Raw genomic sequence first — 19,882 nt, 5'->3', positions numbered from 1 at the left:
TCAGAAAAGAAATTACAATATGATAAGAAAAGGCTCAGTGACTGTTATCATTAATAGAGATATCATCACACTGGTTTAGGACCCAAGAGTATACAGAGGATTTGAAATTGGAAGTGATCACCATAGTTTTGAGCAGGATAAAATTGTATATTATACTGGAAAAGACAAGAGTGTAAAAAAAGTTCTAAAATAAATTAAAGTTGATCAGCTTTTATAGATGATCTGTAGACTCAAATACACAAATATTATTCAAGAAAAAATAAAAGGGTTTTGAAACAAGAACCAAACCTTTGAGATTCAGTGGCAGACCCTGAAAGCGAACGGTGAATGATTCAGCAGGAGAGGAATGTGATGGTATTGCTGCAAGGACAAAAAAACTCAGAAATCCAATGGGATATTCAGGAAGTTAGAGGCAGTTAAGGAAAAGAAGAATATTTCAAAAGTTCCTGGCAAGTAAGTCAGCCAGTGATCTGATAGAATACAGAGAAAAATGTAAGAAAGTGAAGGCACTGTATAAAACTAGCTAAACAAAACTCAGGGTAAGACTTTGGTAAGAACATAAAATATAAATATCAGGAAGGTGGCAAACTCTTCTGGAGGTTATTAAAGAGACTTAAAATATTCAAAGATGAAAACGGTGGCATGAAAACTGAAGATAAAGATCTAGATGTGTGGAGTAATTACTTTGCACAATTATTAAATGAAACAAGCAGGGACAGAATGGTGGTAGAAAATGTTCAAGAGAAATGCAATCAGAAGTACATATCAGTAATTGAGATTGAAAAAGCAATCACAAACATGAAATGTGAAAATTCAGTTGGAGTAGATATCTTAGCAGAAAAACATTCAAATATGGAGATATAAAAGTGTTAGAGTGGATACGCTGCATAATTCAGAAGGCATGGTAGGGGTCAAATTTCAGCTGATTGGAATAGAGATCTCATAGTGCCCATCTATAGAAAGGAAAATAAACTGAATGCAAGAACTTCAGAGGCATTTACTTATCAAGTGTTCCTGGTAACATTTATGCAAGCATACTTGAGAAACAACTAAGAAAAACTGTGGAAGGGAAGCTTAGAGTAGAACAAGCTGGATTCAGGCCAAATTAGAGGTTGTCATAGATTTGTCATTTTATGACAAATACTCAAGGAATAATGGGAATATAACAAAGAGTTGTATCTAAGTTTGTAGATCTGGAAATGGGGTGACAGGGTGCCAAGAGAAATTCATGGAGAGAACATGGAGAGAAGAAGCAAGGAATAAGTCTCATTGACTATGTTATTGTTGATAGTGATGATTTCTCCCTGGTGCAGAACACCAGTGTACAGAGGATTTGAAATTGGAAGTGATCACTATTTAGTTTTCAGCAGGATAAAATTGAATTTCATATTGAAAAGAATAACATGTAAGAAAGTTTTAAAACGAATAAAAGTTGAGCAGCTCTCGGATATGAACTGTAGACTAAAATACACAAAGAATATTGAAGAAAAAAGAAAGAGTTTGAGAACAGGAACCAAACCCTAGAGATTCAGTGGCAAGCCTTGAAGAAAACCTTGATTGATTCAGTCACAGAGGCATGTGGTGAGGTTGTCTGCAAGGATAGAAAAATCAGAACTCCATGGTGGACAAAAGAAGTTAAAGAGGCAGTGAAGGAAAAGAAGAAAGCATATCAAAAGTTCCTGGCAAATAAGTCATCTTGTGCGCTTAGAGAATACAGAGACAAATGTAAGAAAGCTAAACACTGTGTAAAACTAGCTAAACAAAAGTCATGGGAGGACTTGGGCAAGAACATAGAAAATAAATATCAAGAAGGTGGTAGGATATTCTGGAGGTTGTTGAAGAAGCTTAGGAGGAGGAAAGAGTGCTGTAAAAGGAGTCAGAGATGATAAAGGTGACATGAAAACGGGAGAAAAAGATATCCTTGAAGTAGGGAGTCATTACTACGAAAAATTGCTAAATGAAACAAGCAGTGATAGCACAGTGGTAAAAAACACTCAACAGGCATATAGTCAGGAATACATATCCATACTTGAAGTAGAAAAAGCATTCAAAGGCTTGAAATGTGGAACGGCAGCAGGAACAGATGATATTCAACCAGAAATGCTGAAGTATGGTGGTATAAAAGTGTTACAGTGGCTGCACTGCATAGTTCAGAAAGCCTGGACAGAGGGACAAATTCCTGATGATTGGAGTAGAGCTCTCATAGTACCCATATATAAAAAGTGAAATAAAATTGAATGTGAGAATTACAGAGGTATTTTCCTATTAAGTGTTCCTGGCAAGATTTATGCAAGTATACTTGAGAAATGGTTGAGAAGAATTGTGGAAATAAAGCTTGGTGAAGAACAAGCTGGATTCAGGCCAAATAGAGGCAGTCAGGATCAGATCTTAACTTTACGACAAATAGTCGAGAAAGCATGGGAATATAACAAAGATCTATATTTAGGTTTTGTCGATCTGGAAAAGGCATATGACAAGGTGCCAAGAGAGAAGCTATTCAATACGCTACAGTTATATGGTGTCAATGAGACATTATATCAAGCAATACTTAGTCTTTCTTTGATTTTTAAATCAGCAGTTAGAATTGAAGGAAGTACAGGAAGATGGTTTAATGTTAAATGTGGTGTGAGACAAGGATGTACATTATCCCCACTGTTATTCATTATCTATATGGATCACATTATGAAGGAAAGTGGTATTAAACATGATATCAAAATTGGAGATGTAATGTCAGCTATTTGCTTTATGCGGACAATGTTATGCTTCTAAATAAATCTGCTACAAGTCTGCACGATTCCCTGACCAAATTGAATAACTGTTGTAATAGATATGGTAAAGAACAAGGTGAGCAATAAAAAGACAAAGGCAATGAAAATAGGCAGAATCACTGAAAATGTCAACTGCGTTGTGAATGGAGAACCTGTGGAACAAGTAAAACGTTTCAGCTACTTAGGCATGATTTTTAGTGAAGATGGGTAAATTAAATATGGAAATAGACAACAGAATCAGCAAAGCTGGTATGGTTAGAAGTGAATTAAATAAATTCACATGGAATAAGAGAGAAATTAGTCAGAACACTAAATTAGCTCTATACAAGACAGTATTCAAACCAGTTTTAACTTATGGATCTGAGAGCTGGGTCAGAAGTAAAACACTTGACCAAAGACTAGAGACCGCAGATATGAGAGTCCTGAGAAAGATTAGAGGCGTGAACAGATGGCATCAATGGCAATATCAAATTAAAAACGAGGATATTAGGAAAGAACTTGACATTGTCGGCATCCAGGAATGCGTTAGCAGAGCTAATCTCAGGTGGTATGGTCACTTAAACAGAATGGGCAAGGAAATATTAGCAAAACAAGTGTTCTCTGCCAGGTTGGCAGGAAAACGAACCAGAGGAAGACCAAGATATAGGTAGATTGATACTGTACAAAGTGCCTTAGACGATAGAAATATAAGATCTGATAATGTTGGAGTCTTGACAAGTAACAGACTGATTTGGAGAAAAAATGTAAATAGGAAGTTAGTAATGATGTAAATTTGTCATGTAGTACTATCATATCCTGTACATCCCTTGAGGGAACATGACAGGAATTTGATGATGATGATAATAATTATTCCTAAATTACTGCTATCAAATTTGTGTACACTTGGAGTAAATGCATAATCACGCCACTTGAACAATACATCTTCGGTACGCATCCGCTTATGCATGTTTGTATCGAGACTTTTGTCACTATCTTGCTCACTTGCAACACTTACATCACCAGGATCTTCTTCATCTGAAGTACACAATTCACTTAACTCGGACAATTCTTCTCCCGATTCATTTGTTGTTAACAATTCATCAATTCGATCATCAGTAAGATAACGCAGATATTTACTGGTAAACGCCATATTGTGACATCCCTGAAATCCCCGCAGTCACATGGTTTATGCATCGTGCTGCATATGATTAATTGCACCAGTTCAATTTTTTTCTCTTTAGATGTCATACAAGGACAGAAACCTACCTGCGAAGTTTGAATATCTTACGACGATTCTTTCCATACTAAAAAATTGTCTGAATATGGGAGGCACGCCAACCGTACATATACAGCTCAGCAAAGTAGGCATGTATTTCCGAGCCCATAATAATACGTTCTCAGAAGTTAAAGGGTTAAATTGAATAACTATTGTAATCTTTTGTAGGAAAATCAGCAATTAAAAGACAGACTATGACAAAGGAAGGAACATTGAAATTATCAACTGAATGGAGAACCTATAGAATAAATAAAACATTTCAGGTATTTAGGCACAATTTTTGGTGCCTGCCACCAAAAAATATGACTTTCTGCCACTGTAAGGTGCAGTTCCCTTTGTAAATCAGTAGGCCAATAGTTGGCAAGCTGCATTCTTGAGTTGTGTGTATTTTTGTTACATTGGGTTTTAGTGGTTTGGCCATTTTCTTCTCCAACTGAAAAGGCAAATTTTAAGGAGCAAAGAACCTGAATCAAATTTTGCTTCAACCTCAAAAAAAGTGCTTCAGAAACCCAATGATGTTTAAGGAAGCATTTGGAAGCTGCCAAATTCATTGTAGTCTAAAAAAACTCATCAAGTTCACAGCAATGTCATGTCAATGTTAAGGCACTGTCTGCAAAGAAGTCATCCACCCTGGTTAAACCATCAGTGGCAAGTTTTATTGTGAGGTTTAGAAACGGTAAAGGAGAGCATTCAGTGTAAAAGTCCAGACAAGTGGAAGAACGATAACTGGGGTTCTGAATCACGAGTTGCTGTTCGACAGTTCCTGACTTCCAAAAACACGACAGTCACTGCCCTCCCATTTACCTGAGATCACTCCTGTTCCCCAAGATGAAATTCCAGCCAAAAGGGCATCATTTTGACAAATAACGAATACAGATTCCCGAAGAATAGCAGGAGGTGTTCAAATGCGGTCACACTTAAGGACTTCCAGGAATGCACGGAAAAAACAGCCAGGATCACTGTATACACACACACCCAGGGGGACAGTAGAAACTAGGACAGTGATGGTGAACCTATGACATGCATGTCAGCACCGACACACTTAAGGGTTTCAGGTGACACACCTTGGATGTTGAAAAATATTGGTATTCTGATGAAAAAACTGTGATAAATCGTGTAAGATCGCTCTCAGTTAAGGTGAAGGTAGGTTTGTTCATTGAAAGAACTTTCTACCAGTACTCAGCAACAGAAAAGTCTTTAAATGTAATGTAAGTTTGTAATTTCAGTTTATTAAATTAATTGTATAATATGAATTCATAGATTTTATATCAATGTCCTATTAAATAAATAGCCTAATATGATATGTAAGTCACCATCTACGATTATGTAGTTACATTTATGCATATATGCAAATGGCACATCAACAATGTCAATATTTAAAAAAAATTTTTTTTTGACACACCTGGGTAAAAAGGTTCGCCATCACTGAACTAGGAGTTAGTTCAGTGATGGCGAAATTAAAAATGCCAAAAAATTATATTCTTGCCCTTTCTATTCTTATGTAAAATACTGTATCCTTACACCTGAATAAAGGATTAAACAAGAATATAATTTTTTGGCATTTTTAATTTATAATTAAGATTAAAAAAAAACAACTTTCATCCAATCAACATATGCCATCTGATTCTGGTCTGAAGGAAAACATTCAAGTACAAATTGCAAAGTTAAGTGGATAGAAGCAAAAGAGGTGTGACAGATGTTTAAGTTAGTGAGACTTTTTTTTATCAGATTAACCCAGAGGGGATTATAAAAAGAGTAGAAGGTGAGAGGGGAACTAAGAAGAAGGAGAGAGAGGTGAGAACTAAGGACTATCCCTGGAAGTTATGTAAGAGTGTTTGGTGAGGAGGGTTGTGAGGAGTAGATTTTTTTACATGGGGAATTGTCAATGAATGAAATGCATTAACACTCCCTGCATTACGTTGTTAATGCAGGGAGTGTTAAGAATTTTAAGATGCTTGAATTATGCCTCTCAATTAAAAAATAGGGAGGCAAAGTTCAGTTCAACCTACTCAAGAAATAGAAAAGGTAAATCATTATTTTTGGAATAAACATATCTTTTATTTTTTCCCTCCTTAGTTCACACACCAATATTGACATGTAGTGAATAAACTTACCTTTGCATGTTCTCTCAATTCATCAACTATCAGTCTGTCAACACGAGAAGGATTTGGTGGCAACCTTGGAATTGGAATGTTGTTAGTACTTGATATCTTTTTACCGGGATTCTGACGAGCAAGTTCAGCCTCAGTCTGAGAAAGAATAAAGCATTTCTAATATGACCATCACCACATTAGTTCAAACTTTAATACAGATTCTTCACAAATGAATTAGAAAATGAACAACCATATTTTATACAGTTAAGAATGGAAAGGAATTTTAGGATCAACTTTTATATTATTAACATCTGACCTCCACAGAGTTGGAGACTCATCGTGGGAGGTACACACTATTGCATACAATGCTCATCCAACCATGCCATTTAACCTTCCTACCGGCTAGGACGTCTATAGACGTCCAACTAAATCTGGATATGGGTGGGGGGGGGGGGGGGTGGGGGGGGGGGGGGGTGGGGGGGGGGGGGGGTGGGGGGGGGGGGGGGTGGGGGGGGGGGGGGGTGGGGGGGGGGGGGGGTGGGGGGGGGGGGGGGTGGGGGGGGGGGGGGGTGGGGGGGGGGGGGGGTGGGGGGGGGGGGGGGTGGGGGGGGGGGGGGGTGGGGGGGGGGGGGGGTGGGGGGGGGGGGGGGTGGGGGGGGGGGGGGGTGGGGGGGGGGGGGGGTGGGGGGGGGGGGGGGTGGGGGGGGGGGGGGGTGGGGGGGGGGGGGGGTGGGGGGGGGGGGGGGTGGGGGGGGGGGGGGGTGGGGGGGGGGGGGGGTGGGGGGGGGGGGGGGTGGGGGGGGGGGGGGGTGGGGGGGGGGGGGGGTGGGGGGGGGGGGGGGTGGGGGGGGGGGGGGGTGGGGGGGGGGGGGGGTGGGGGGGGGGGGGGGTGGGGGGGGGGGGGGGTGGGGGGGGGGGGGGGTGGGGGGGGGGGGGGGTATATTATTTAAAAATATAAATATTTGACATAATATTTTCAAAGCAAACATTTGAAAATTTTAAAAATTCTAAAAAAAATTATTCAATTGTTATACGTAAAGTGAAAGAACAATCAGTGCATTTCTTCCGGTGCACTGATTTGTAGAATAAAATACACCAAATTCACTATCACTAAATAGATTCATTGCAAAAGCTGATCAGTGGGCATTTCAGGATTGATTTTTTTTTCGCATATGTGAAATTGGTTTCAATTTTTGGGAAGAGACACAAAAATCATTTTAGAGGCAAGAAAGGACAAATAACTTAGGACAGTAAATGAAATTCTAATCAACACAATAGACGTAAAGACAGGGGGAGGGGACACAAAGGTCACTCAGCAACAGTTAATCCACTAATGCTATAGAATAGCCGTAACGAGATTAACGGCGGAGGAGGGTAATGGCATGATAAAAGGTAGAATGCCGACGAAGTTTTGATCCATGAAAAAAGCTAGGGAGTGTTGAATATTTCATCCACACCGGCCGGTTGGGAGGTTAAACTGATTCAATGTGTCTACATTTACAACACACTCAGACAACGCATTCCACTCACCAACCACTTTCCATGCAAAGAACCTACTCCTTATTTCTCTGCTCACACCCTCCTTATACAGTTTTCAGCAATAGCTTCTTGTTCTACCCCTCTCTCATTTTATGAAAAATCTCTTCCATGTCAACCTGATAACAACCAGACTAGCTTAAATGTCTTAATCTTCCCTATTCTTCCAATTCATGAGGCTCTGCAACTTACGTTCTCTGAAAATCTGTCAACCTCCAAGTTACACCAGACAGGAAAACATAAACTGCCTCATAACCATTGCCATTATTTCCCCCTTTCATGTCTATCTTAGGTGGACTTAATTCCCCTGCTTTCATCAGCAGCACTCTCCCCCCCTCCCTTCTTGCCCTTTCTATTCTTATGTAAAATATTGTCTCCTTCCATTTCTATTCCTGTTACAATATCATCTTCATTCAACCATGTTTTACTTATTCCAATGATTTGGGGCAAATAAAATCAATCACTGAAACCATTTCATACCCCTTATTTCTGATACTTCTGGCATTTGTAAACAAACATAGCAGTTCACCCCTAGGTCCATAGCCAGTCACATCCAAGCCACGTGTTGGTTGTGATTTTCCTACCATACCTGTCCAATCACCTTTTATCACATATATCTGCTCAGTTCTCAACTTCCCCACCCACATCGAAATATACTCCATATTCATACACATATTTACTGCCACTTTCAACGTCCATACTCCCTATGCTATGTTTTCCTGTCCACCCAAGATTCCTCTGTTTCTCTGGCATTCCCATTCTCTCTTCACCTCTCACACTGCTACTATTTCCACTGCCAAGCACTTCTGTCTCTTCAATACCAATCTCCTGATTTTTCCCCTTCATCTTTGTCTTCTGAATCTCTTGCATGCATCACACAATGCACTCCCATCCAACAACACTTTTTCCAGTACACTCACTCCAAAGCCATTTAAATGCAACTCATATCACGACTGTATAATTTCATTCTTCTCTCAAACACATGCCATACATCCATAAACTGTACTCCCTTCTCCTCACACAGCTCTACTAACATATCAAGTTTTTTATTTTATTTTTATTTTAGAATTGGTGGATTACTTTTTTTTTTCTTCTAAATATGACTCCTACCCAAGAGCAGTGGGTGGATTAGTTTTTATTTATATTTTCATTAATTTAAAATTTTTTGTATTTTTTATTTTTTCCATAAACTGAAAACCCTATTATAGAGACCAAATGTAACTTTTTCAGACACATCAGGTATCTCACACCAGAAGATAAAATTCATTTCTCACCTAAAAACAATCAATCACAAACATCCATGACACTGGTAGGATTTGAACCTGCAGCTTGGTTTAAAGAGTGCTGACCTGGTTGGTTTTGTGGCTAGTGTATCCACTCTCCAGCCAAGAGGTTGGGAGTTCAAATCGTGCCAGAGGCATGGATGTTTGTGATTTTCCTACTAACAATTTACATATGTACTGCTCTAACCTGTGTCCTGGTGCAGTATGACCACTGATATCTTTGTGCCATAAAAATCAAAACTAACTTGATTTAAAGAGCAGATATACTGACCATTCAGCCAAACAGACAGAGAAAAAAAATGTGCATAAAGAAGTATGACAATTTGCTGGCTTGGTTGGTCAGGTGGTGTACCTTCTTTCCATCCAATGCATTGTAAATGGATTTGGGTGGAAGATGAATTTCATTGGCTAGTATGAGACAACTACCCTGCTTGTTGGAGGATCAAAGCAACTAGAAAAAGTTTCACATATGATCTCTAGAGCAGAGTTTCTGGATTATGTTAATAGATAAAAATAATTTAAAATCTTAACTCACCAACAGAAGTAATGTACTATAGGTTTATAACCTTTCATTAGCAGGAGTTGCATAAAAAATGATACCAGAATGACATTTTTGTAAGCTGCTATTTTTATGGAGCATTGAATCCTCTCCATGAGTAACAGCTCTATTACTCCATACTAAATAAAGAGCAGACTCATAAATAAAAAGTATTCAGATTTAAACTTTTTCTATAAGCTATCTTCCTTCCATAGATCATAAAAAGATTACATATCTGTGGACATTTGTAGCTGCTACAAACACACATGCACGCACGCACAGTGTTCTTAGATGTGCAATGATTCTTTGTACCACTGTTCAACTTGGAAGACTGAATCAAGCAATACAATTTTCAACTTATTTTTCACCAACAGATTTCAGAGTGCTGAAATCTGTTGGTGGAAACAGATGTTTCATACTGAAATTAGGACTATATCATTTAACTTGCTGATTTCACATTGATGATATACTTTTAATTTCAGTAAGAAATATATTATAATTTTCAATAAATTTACTGCTGAAATGTTTATACTTAATGTTATGCAATAAATATATATTTGTGTTTAAGTTGCAAGCATTTTCCTGGTTGATGTGCTTGGTTGTTGGATGAAAACCTGTTTCTTGGATTATAATCCTGCCACCTCTATATCTGACCAGCTAACTCACTTTCACTGAGAAGCCCTGATAAAGGTTCACTGTATCCGACAGGATTCGAACTGCACCATGTTGGGAGCACAGGTGAGGGCTGAGATAAAAGCTTACTGATTTTTTTTTGAAAGAGTTCATCATCATCAAATTCCTGCCATGCACCCTCAAGGGGTGTACAGGATATGATAGTACTACATGAAAAAAATTACATCATTACTAACTTCCTATCTACAATTTTCCTCCAAATCAGTGTTACTTGTCAAGACTCCAACATTATCAGATCTTATATTTCTATCGTCTAAGGCACTCGTATCAATCCACCTATATCTTGGTCTTCCTCTGGGTCATTTTCCAGCCACCCTGGCAGAGAACACTTGTTTTGCCAATCTTTTCTCTCCCATTCTGTTTAAGGGACCATACCACCTAAGATTAGCTCTGCTAATGCATTCCTGGATGTTGACAATGTCAAGTTCTTTCCTAATATCCTCATTTTTAATATGATACTGCCATTGATGCCATCTATTCACGCCTATAATCTTTCTCAGGACTCTAATATCTGCGGTCTCTAGTCTTTGGTCAAGTGTTTTACTTCTGACCCAGCTCTCAGATCCACAAGTTAAAACTGGTTTGAACAGTCTTGTATATATACAGCTAATTTAGTGTTCCGACTAATTTCTTTCTTATTCCATATGAATTTATTCAATTGACTTCCCACCATACTAGCTTTGCTGATTCTGTTGTCTGTTTCTATATTTAATTTACCATCTTCGGTAAAAATCGTGCCTAAGTAGCTGAAATGCTTTACTTGTTCCACAGGTTCTCCATTCACAACACAGTTGACATTTTCAATGATTCTACCTATTTTCATTATCTTTGTCTTTTTATTGCTGACTTTCATACCATATCTATTACAACAGCTACTCAATTTAGTCAGAGAATCCTGCAGACTTGTAGAGAATTTATTTAGAAGTACAACATCATCTGCATAAAGCAAAGAGCTGACATTAACATCTCCAATTTTGATATCATGTTTAATACCATTTTCCTTTATAATGTGATCCATATAGATAATGAATAACAGAGGGGATAATGTACATCCTTGTCTCACACCAGTTTTAACATTAAACCATCTTCCTGTACTTCCTTCAATTCTAACTGCTGACTTACAACTTAAATAAAGACTAAGTATTGCTTGATATAATTCCCCATTGACACCATATAACTGTAGCGTGTTGAATAGCTTCTTTCTTGGCACCTTGTCATATGCCTTTTCCAAATCGACAAAACTTAAATACAGATCTCTGTTATATTCCCATGCTTTCTCGACTATTTGTCGTAAAGTGAAGATCTGATCCTGACAGCCTCTATTTGGCGTGAATCCAGCTTGTTCTTCCACAATTCTTCTCAACCGTTTCTCAAGTATACTTGCATAGATCTTGCCAGGAACACTCAGTAGGGAAATACCTCTGTAATTCTCACATTCAGTTTTATTTCCCTTTTTATATATGGGTGCTATGAGAGCTCTACTCCAATCATTGGGAATTCGTCCCTCTGTCCAGGCTTTCTGAACTATGCAGTGCAGCCACTGTAAGACTCTTAAACCACCATATTTCAGCATTTCTGGTCGAATATCATCTACTCCTGCTGCCTTTCCACATTTCAAGCCTTTGATGACTTTTTCTACTTCAAGTATCGATATGGATACCTGACTGCATGCCTGGTCAGTGTTTTTTACCATCACTGTGCTGTCATCACTGCTTGTTTCATTTAGCAGTTTTTCAAAGTAATTACTCTATACTTCAAGGATATCTTTTTCTCCTGTTTTCATGTCACCTTTATCATCTCTAACTCCTTTTACAGCACTCTTTCCTCCATTTCTAAGCTTCTTCAACAACCTCCAGAATATTTTGCCACCTTCTTGAAATTTATTTTCTATATTCTTGCCAAAGTCCTTCCATGATTTTTATTTAGCTAGTTTTACACAGTGTTTAGCATTCTTGCATTTGTCTCTGTATTCTCTAAGAGCATAAATTGACTTATTTGACAGGAACTTTTGATATGCTTTCTTCTTTTCCTTCACTGCCTCTTTAACTTCCTGTGTCCAGCAGGGAATTCTGATTTTTTTATCCTTGCAGGCAACCTCACCACATGCCTCTCTGGCAGAATCAATCAATGTTTTCTTCAGAGTTTGCCACTGAATCTCCAAGGTTTGATTCCTGTTCTCAAACTCTTTCATTTTTTCTTCAATAATCTTTGTGTATTTTAGTCTACAGTTCACATCTGAGAGCTGCTCAACTTTTATTCGTTTTAAAACTTTCTTACATGTCATTCTTTTCAATATGAAATTCAATTTTATCCTGCTCAAGACTAAATAGTGATCGCTTCCAATTTCAAATCCTCTGTACACTCTGGTGTCCTGCACTAGGGAGAAAACATCACTATCAACAATAACATAGTCAATGAGACTTTTCTTATTCCTTGCCTCTTCTCTCCATGTGAATTTGTGCACATTTTTATGTTGGAACATAATGTTAGTAATAACCAGTCCATGTCCTGAGCAGAAATCCAACAGATATTTGCCATTATTATTAGCTTTGCTCTTTTCTCCATATTTTCCCAAAATATTTTTGTATGTCTCACAAAATTTCCTACTCTGCTATTTAGATCCCCAACAAGGACCAACTTTTCCTTTTTCATTGTGTCAGTTGCTTTTTCTAAAGCCTCAAAAAATTCCTCAACTTCTACCTTAGTAGAACCTTCTGTGGGACCATAGGCACAAATAAGTCTCATTGTCCAGTTCTCCATTCTCATATTTGCCCACATTACTCTACTTGAGACTGACTGCCATTCAAGAAGATTAGCCTCGTATTTTGTGTTGAATACTATGGCTACTCCTTCTTTTCCTTGATTGTCATTGCCTGAATATAACATTTTGTATTTATTGCTCAGAAAGATCTCACCAGTTTTTGTCTTTTTTGTTTCAGTCACCCCTATTATGTCGATCTGGTACTTATCTAATTCCTCAGCTAGCTCCATTTCTTTGCCATTCAGGCATCTTATGTTGATAGTACCGATCTTTAACTCTGGTGATGTTGAGTTGGGGTTTGTTTTCAGATTTGTTCCAGTAGCCGACTTTTCGCTGTTCGCCCTAGTTCCCTGGCGAAAACAACGGAGGCCTTGTTTAACCAGGCGACGCCCCAGCCAGCATGAAATTTTGTCATGTCGTACCATCATTTTTCATTTTGGTTTAACCAAAAAGAATACAATTCGGTCGGCTAAATCCCAAATTGCCAGCCCATCCTTGTTCGTTCAGTATCCAAGTAGATACCCAACAGGGTGCACCACGAGAAGGTGAGGATTGGACATTAGGTCAGAAGCTCTGGTCGGTTCTCTGCATTCCTTTAAAGGCTATGTGGAGGTCTCCTCTCAGTTATACAGCTTTGAAAGAGTTGTAGGCTATAATTATTTGGGAATACTTCATAAGGAAGGCTGTTCCAGAAGACAAGGGTAAACAGAATAAAAGATGAAGAGGAGAAACAGGTTAGATGTTTTTGCGGAGCTGTTGTTCTCATATTAACAGGTCCAACAGAAAATGGAGGAATGACGGCTGCCAGTTAAGTGGAGTAATGACAATTGCAGTACCTATAGAATAGACACAGTGATGAAACAGTGTCTGTGAGAGGTTGAAGCGAATCTGTAAGAGAGGGATCATCTATTGCACTCCTTTGGACAGCATCAGGGAATATTAGGACAGTTTTAGGTGCACCACTCCAAACACGCAAGGCATATTCTAATTTGGGATTTGCATACGGTTAAGGTTGGGTGTAAAAGAGCATGTTGAACAAAACAAGGCCTAAGTTTTTTTGGATGCTGAGGAAGCTACTGATGTGATGTGTTTATGCCAGGAAAGACTGGAGGTAAATATTAGTCAAAACAGAAATATCTGATCTTATCTGGTTTGTGTATTACTGAAGGTAAAGATAAGTTAGCTGAGATCTCTTATTATTATTATTATTATTATTATTATTACGTAACACCTCCAGGTAGCCCAAGAACTCATCTTAAGAGGACACTATTTCGCTAAATACATCTCACCCTCTCCACTACTACTTTAATTCTCCTACTATGACAATCAATGCCACCTACCACCTATCATCACCAACAGCAGTATTTTTTGTCTGTAAATTGTGTGCGTCTGTATGCGGGATGAAAAACCTGAGTATCTGGGAGAAAAAACAAAACAAAACCGCTACCTTCCATATGAGATCAGCTAACTCACCTTCAATTGAAAAAGCCCATATAAGAATTCCCCCTGGTCACAATGAGAATCGAAACCAGTCTTTTACAATCGAAGGGTGCAATGTTCTGCTGTTCTTCCAATTGAGAGAAAAGGCAAGAGTGTGTTTTGGTGGCAATGTACTTGACAAGATTGTCCTCGCCCCATTGAAGGATAGTACATAGATCCATGTTTAATGGACTAGTTATATATAGATGACCCTGTAGCCTCAGATATAAGAGTACTGCATGGTTTGTCAAATGAGTAGGATGAATGGAAAATACTATCATCTGCAAAGCTGTAGATAGGATTAATGGTGATTGAGAGTAGGTTGTTTATGTACACTACTATGAGAGTAGGCACTTCTGCATTTTGGTGAAGTTCAAAGAGAGGGAGCCATCTACCATGACTCACAGAGAATGACCAGTGACACAACTGGCTACCCAATTACAGAGGATGGCAGAGAGATCAAAGAATGCCAACTTGTTAAGCAGGCCTTGATGCCAAACGCTGTAGAAATCTCTGGAAATGTTAGAGCAAACACAAGTTTCTCTCAACCTTTTCATGACATGTGTCCAGTAGTGAGTAATGTAAGCTATGTAATGTAATGTAATGTAATGTAATGTAATGTAATGTAAGCTGTGGATCTTGAATGGCAGAATCTATACTGGTGGTTGCTGATTAATTGGCGAGTCTCTAGGTAGTGAAAATTTGGCTATTGATGACTTTTTACATTATTTTGGAGAGAACTGAAGAGATGGGGATTGGTCAGTAGACTTCTACCCCCGCCCCCTTTTTTTTTCTGGAATAGGCTGGATGTGTGACTGCTTCCATGCATTGGGATAAGAAATGGCTGCATATAAGAGATTATAGAGACTATACAGGACAGAAGTTAGCTCAGAAGCACAATGGTTGATAGTGTCCAAGTTATTTAGTAGTTTTCTGATGGCTTTTTTGTCGAAATACTACTGGTGGTACATGGCACTTGGATTCTGGTATATTAGCAGATGATTTCCCTTCGTCTTCTATGCAGAGGAAATGAGTGATGCCAGATGTCAGTTTTATCTTTGGGTTATGAAAGCAGTGAAAATGCAGGTGAGCTGAATAAAGCCAGTTAGACTTGTGAACATTGAGGTTGCCTAGGACAATGACCTCACTATTTAGATAGCTGGATTGCAGGCAATCGAGTTTCATGGAAAGGAATGTTAAGAGGTCTGAGTGGTTATTAGTGTTTGGAGACTGGTAAATGAAACACATGAATGTTATTAAATGGAAGACAAGGAAACCTTGAGTCAGAGATGGTTAAAAGCAGATTCTCAATTAGTCATTCTCTGGCAGGCTAAGAAAAATGGCAAGATAAATGAGGAGATTAAATATGAAATCTGGAAGAAGAAGAAGAAGGTACTTTGGAGGAAGTACAACATGAATAATTGTAATGATCAGTTGCACAAAGCATGTAAAGAGCCAGCCAGGAGAGCGGCTCAGTAAGGATAACAAAAGTGCAGCATGAGAAGAAATGAGCAAAATCAGGTGAAGAAAAACAAAAACCCTGTAGAGTTCTTTAGATATCTGGCAAGTAGAAGGAAGAATGATTATCGTAAGATGTTAATGGATGAAATGGTAGAATGGTAACTGCTGCAGAAGACACTGTTGAGGTATCCGGTGATTAATTTATAAGGGTGTTTCATCTCATCAGGGTAGAATCATGAGAAACTTAAGTGTAGAGAATATAGGAGAAGATGGCTTAATTGTGAGTGAGTAGGAGATAGGTAAGGACCTTGATGTCAATAAGACGATAGGATGTGATGACATACCACCATGTGTCTTAAAGGAATATTCCAGGGAATTGGCAGTAGCATTGGCATGCCTGTTAAAGAAGAGTCTTGCAAGTGCACAGGGTTAGAAGGGAGTGGAAAAAGTTGTTGGAAATTTTTCTACTTGGTTTAATCCTTTATCCAAGGTAAGCAAACAAAGTTTGCGTTGAAGTATTTTCAGAACTGGGGTAACTCGTATACAGAAGCTAATGGCTTCACATCACTTGCCTTAGTATCCCATAATGGAAAGCACATAATCCTTGTGGACATGTATAATACTATGCATCATGGGAAGAGTCACCACTCAGTAATGATACTAGTATCACCACTGGGTCCTTATTATGGGATACTAAGGCAAGTGATGTGAAGTCATTAGCTTCTATATATATACAAGTTGCCCCAGTCCTGAAAATACTTCAGGTGCAAACTTTGTTTGCTTATACTTGGATAAAGGATTAAACTAACCAAGTATATAATTTCTTGGTATCTTTAATTTGGAGTGGAAAATGGTGAAATTATTCTACTGCATAAAGTTGGTGATAAGGCTGTGGCTACAAATTATAGGCCATTCTGTATATCTGGAGTCGTTGTGGAGGTACTAGAGACATTGGTGAGAACTAGAATACAGAAATGGGTTGATAGCAGCAGTATTCTCTGTGGTTGTCAGCTTGGGTTTGTTAAAGGGAAATTATGTTTTACAAACTTACTTATGTACTATAGCAAGGGAGATCTCATTCTGGCAACCACTGTTTGGCCTGAACCCAGCTTGCTCTTCACCAAACTTCCTTTCCACAATTTCCTGATATGATCCCTCAAGGGGGTGTTCAGGTTACTATGATAGCACTACCAATCTGGATTCCTCCAGGGCTATACTATCCAATCACACAAATATAGTCAGTTGAATTTGGTCTCTTATCAACAATTTTCCTCTAAATCAGTCTATTACTTATGAGCACTCCAATATTGTCACATCTAACATTTTGTACTTCAAAGGCAGATCTGATTGAATCAATCTATCTATCTAGATCTTGGTCTTCCTCTGGATCTCTTTTTCTGTTACCAAACACATGTTTTTCTAAATTTTTCACAACCATACCATCTTAGATTAGCTCTGCTGACACAATGTTGAATGCTAATAATCTCAAGTACCATTCTAATATCTTCATTTTTAATATGATTATGCCATTGGTTCACTTCCCCAATTTTTCTCAGAACCCTCATATCCATGGTCTCTAGTCTTTGATCAAGTGCATTATTTTTAACCAACTCTCAGATCCATAATATAAAATAGGTTTGAACAGTCCTATATACTGCTAGTTTGGCATTTTGGCTAATTTCTCCTTTATTCCATATAAATTTATTTAGCTGTCTACCCACCGTACCAGCTTTGCTCATCCTGTTGTCTATTTCCAGAGTTAAATTGCCACCATCATCAAATTCCTGATATGTATCCTCAGGGGGTTTACAGGATAATGATGATAGTACTACATGAAAGAGTTACACTATTACTAACTTCCGATCAGCAAGTTTCCTCTAAATCCATCTGTTATGTCAAGATTCCAATATTATCAGATTTTATGTGTCTGTCTTCTAAGGCAATTTTTAATGTACCAATCCCCCTATATCTTGGTCTTCCTGTGGTTGTTTGTCCCAGCGAAGAACACTTGTTTTACTAATCTTTCCTCTCCCATTCTGTTTAAGTGACCATACCATCTGAGATTAGGTTTACTAACACATTCCTGAATGCTAACAATCAAGTTATTTCCTAATATCCTCATTTTCAATACGCTACTGCCATTGGTGCCACCTGTTTACCACCAGTCTTTCTCAGAACTCTCATATCCATATATTAAAATAGGTTTGAACACTGTTTTCTATATAGCTAATTTAGTGTTTTGACTAATTTCTTTGTTATTCCATATAAATTTATTCAGCTAACCTCCTACCATACCAGTTTTGCTGATTCTGTTGTCTATTTCCATATATAATTTACCATCTTCATTTAAAATAAAAAAAATACCATCTTAACTTTCAGTTAAGATGGTATTTTATTTTATTTAAGTGAAGATAGTAAATTTACTTTCTTTCATAATGTGATCTATATAGATGTTGAATCAGAGTGGAGATAATGTGCATCCTTGTCTTATCTCTGATTTTACATTAAACCATCTTCCTGTATTTCCTTCAATTCTAACTGCTGACTGATGACTTAAATATAGGCTATGTGTTGCTCTGTATAATGTTCCATTCACTCCATATAATTGTATTGTTTTGAAAAGCTTTTCTTCTGGGCACTGTGTCATATACCTCTTCTATATCTACAAAATCCAAGTACAGATCCTTGTCATATCCCCATGATTTCTCAACTATTTGTCTTAAAGTGAAAATCTGATCCTGACAACCTTTATCTGGCCTGAATTCAGCTTGTTCTTCTCCATACAAGTTGCATGGAAATCCATACATGAAAATTTCTCTTCCACAACCTTCCTCAACCTCTTATCAAGTATGCTTACATAAATCTTACTTGGAACACTTAGTAGAGAAATTCCTCTGCAATCCTCACATTCAGCTATATTCCCTTTTTTCATAGATGGGCTCTATGAGAGTTCTACTCCAATCATTGGGAATTTTACCTTCTGACCAGGCACTCTAAATTATGCAGTGTAGCCACTGCAAAACTTTTATACCTTCATACTTAAGTATTTCTGGTCAAATATCATCTGCTCCAGCTGCCTTTCAACATTGTGTTTTTGATGGTTTTTCTACCTCAATCATTGATATGTACTCCACTTTACATTCCTCTTCAATATTTTCTAGTATGGTTATGTCACTGCTTGGCTCGTTTAACAGTCTTTGAAAGTAATTACTCCAGACATGGAGTAATTGAAGATAAAAATATTTAAGATATTTTTATCTTCAGTTTTCATGTCACCTTTATCATCTTTGCAGTATAGTATTCTTTCTTCCATTTCTAAGCTTCTTCAAATAGCCTCCAGAACATTTTGCCACCTTCTGATATTTATTTTCTATATTCTTACCAAAGTCTTCCCATGACTTTTGTTTAGCTATTTTTACATACAGCTTAGCTCTCTTACATTTTTCTGTGTATTCTTTTAGAGCATCTGCTGACTTATTTGATAGAAACTTTTGGTAAATTTTGCTAAAGAAGCAGTCATGAAAAGAATACCTCTTCTTTTCATGACTGCTTCTTTAGCTTCTTGTGTGTATCATGGTGTTCTTTTTTCTTTTTATCCTTGCCAGTGTGAAATAACACACACTGCACTTGAAGTAAAGTGTAGTGTCAATGGGAAGGTATGATGGCAGCAGTGATGTCTGCTGCTATGACCTACTTACACTGAGAGCACAAGGGGACCTTCTTAAAGTGAGAGAATGTTATCCATTTAAACACATATTATTATTATTATTCGTGACACCTCCAAGGAGTCCGAAGACTCATTGCGGGAGGACATCTACTATACAACTGTTTCCACCATTACACCGAACCTCTACCAATCATCTCCATCAACGCCATCTACTGCCCACCACCACTAGTATTTTTTGTCTATAAATTGCGTGTGTTCTGAAGGGTTGCAATAAGTTGAATGTATGTTTGTGTGTGTGTGTGTGTGTGTGTATGTATTTGAATCATTTCCCAGATCATGGTTTTTGCT

General features: G+C 38.1%; 1 protein-coding gene across 1 annotated transcript in view; it reads right to left on the bottom strand.

The window, feature by feature from the left end:
• Positions 1 to 8,498, bottom strand: part of LOC150098776 (uncharacterized) — a 50,295-nt gene extending 41,797 nt beyond the window's left edge. Inside the window, exons 1-2 of the mRNA XM_090405751.1 lie at positions 8,310 to 8,498; positions 6,138 to 6,272 (exon numbers count right to left, since the gene is read on the bottom strand). Coding sequence (XP_090261877.1) covers positions 6,138 to 6,272; positions 8,310 to 8,498 — 324 coding nt within the window. The remainder of the gene's footprint in view (positions 1 to 6,137; positions 6,273 to 8,309) is intronic.
• Positions 8,499 to 19,882: the final 11,384 nt, after the last annotated feature.

The sequence above is a fragment of the Typopeltis vanoorti genome, chromosome 15 (assembly GCF_054136105.1).
Source record: "Typopeltis vanoorti isolate ZY-2024b chromosome 15, IOZ_Tvanoo_1.0, whole genome shotgun sequence".
Classification (NCBI taxonomy): domain Eukaryota; kingdom Metazoa; phylum Arthropoda; class Arachnida; order Uropygi; family Thelyphonidae; genus Typopeltis; species Typopeltis vanoorti.
Note: the sequence above shows the minus strand (reverse complement) of the source record. Positions and strands in the feature narration are given on the sequence as shown.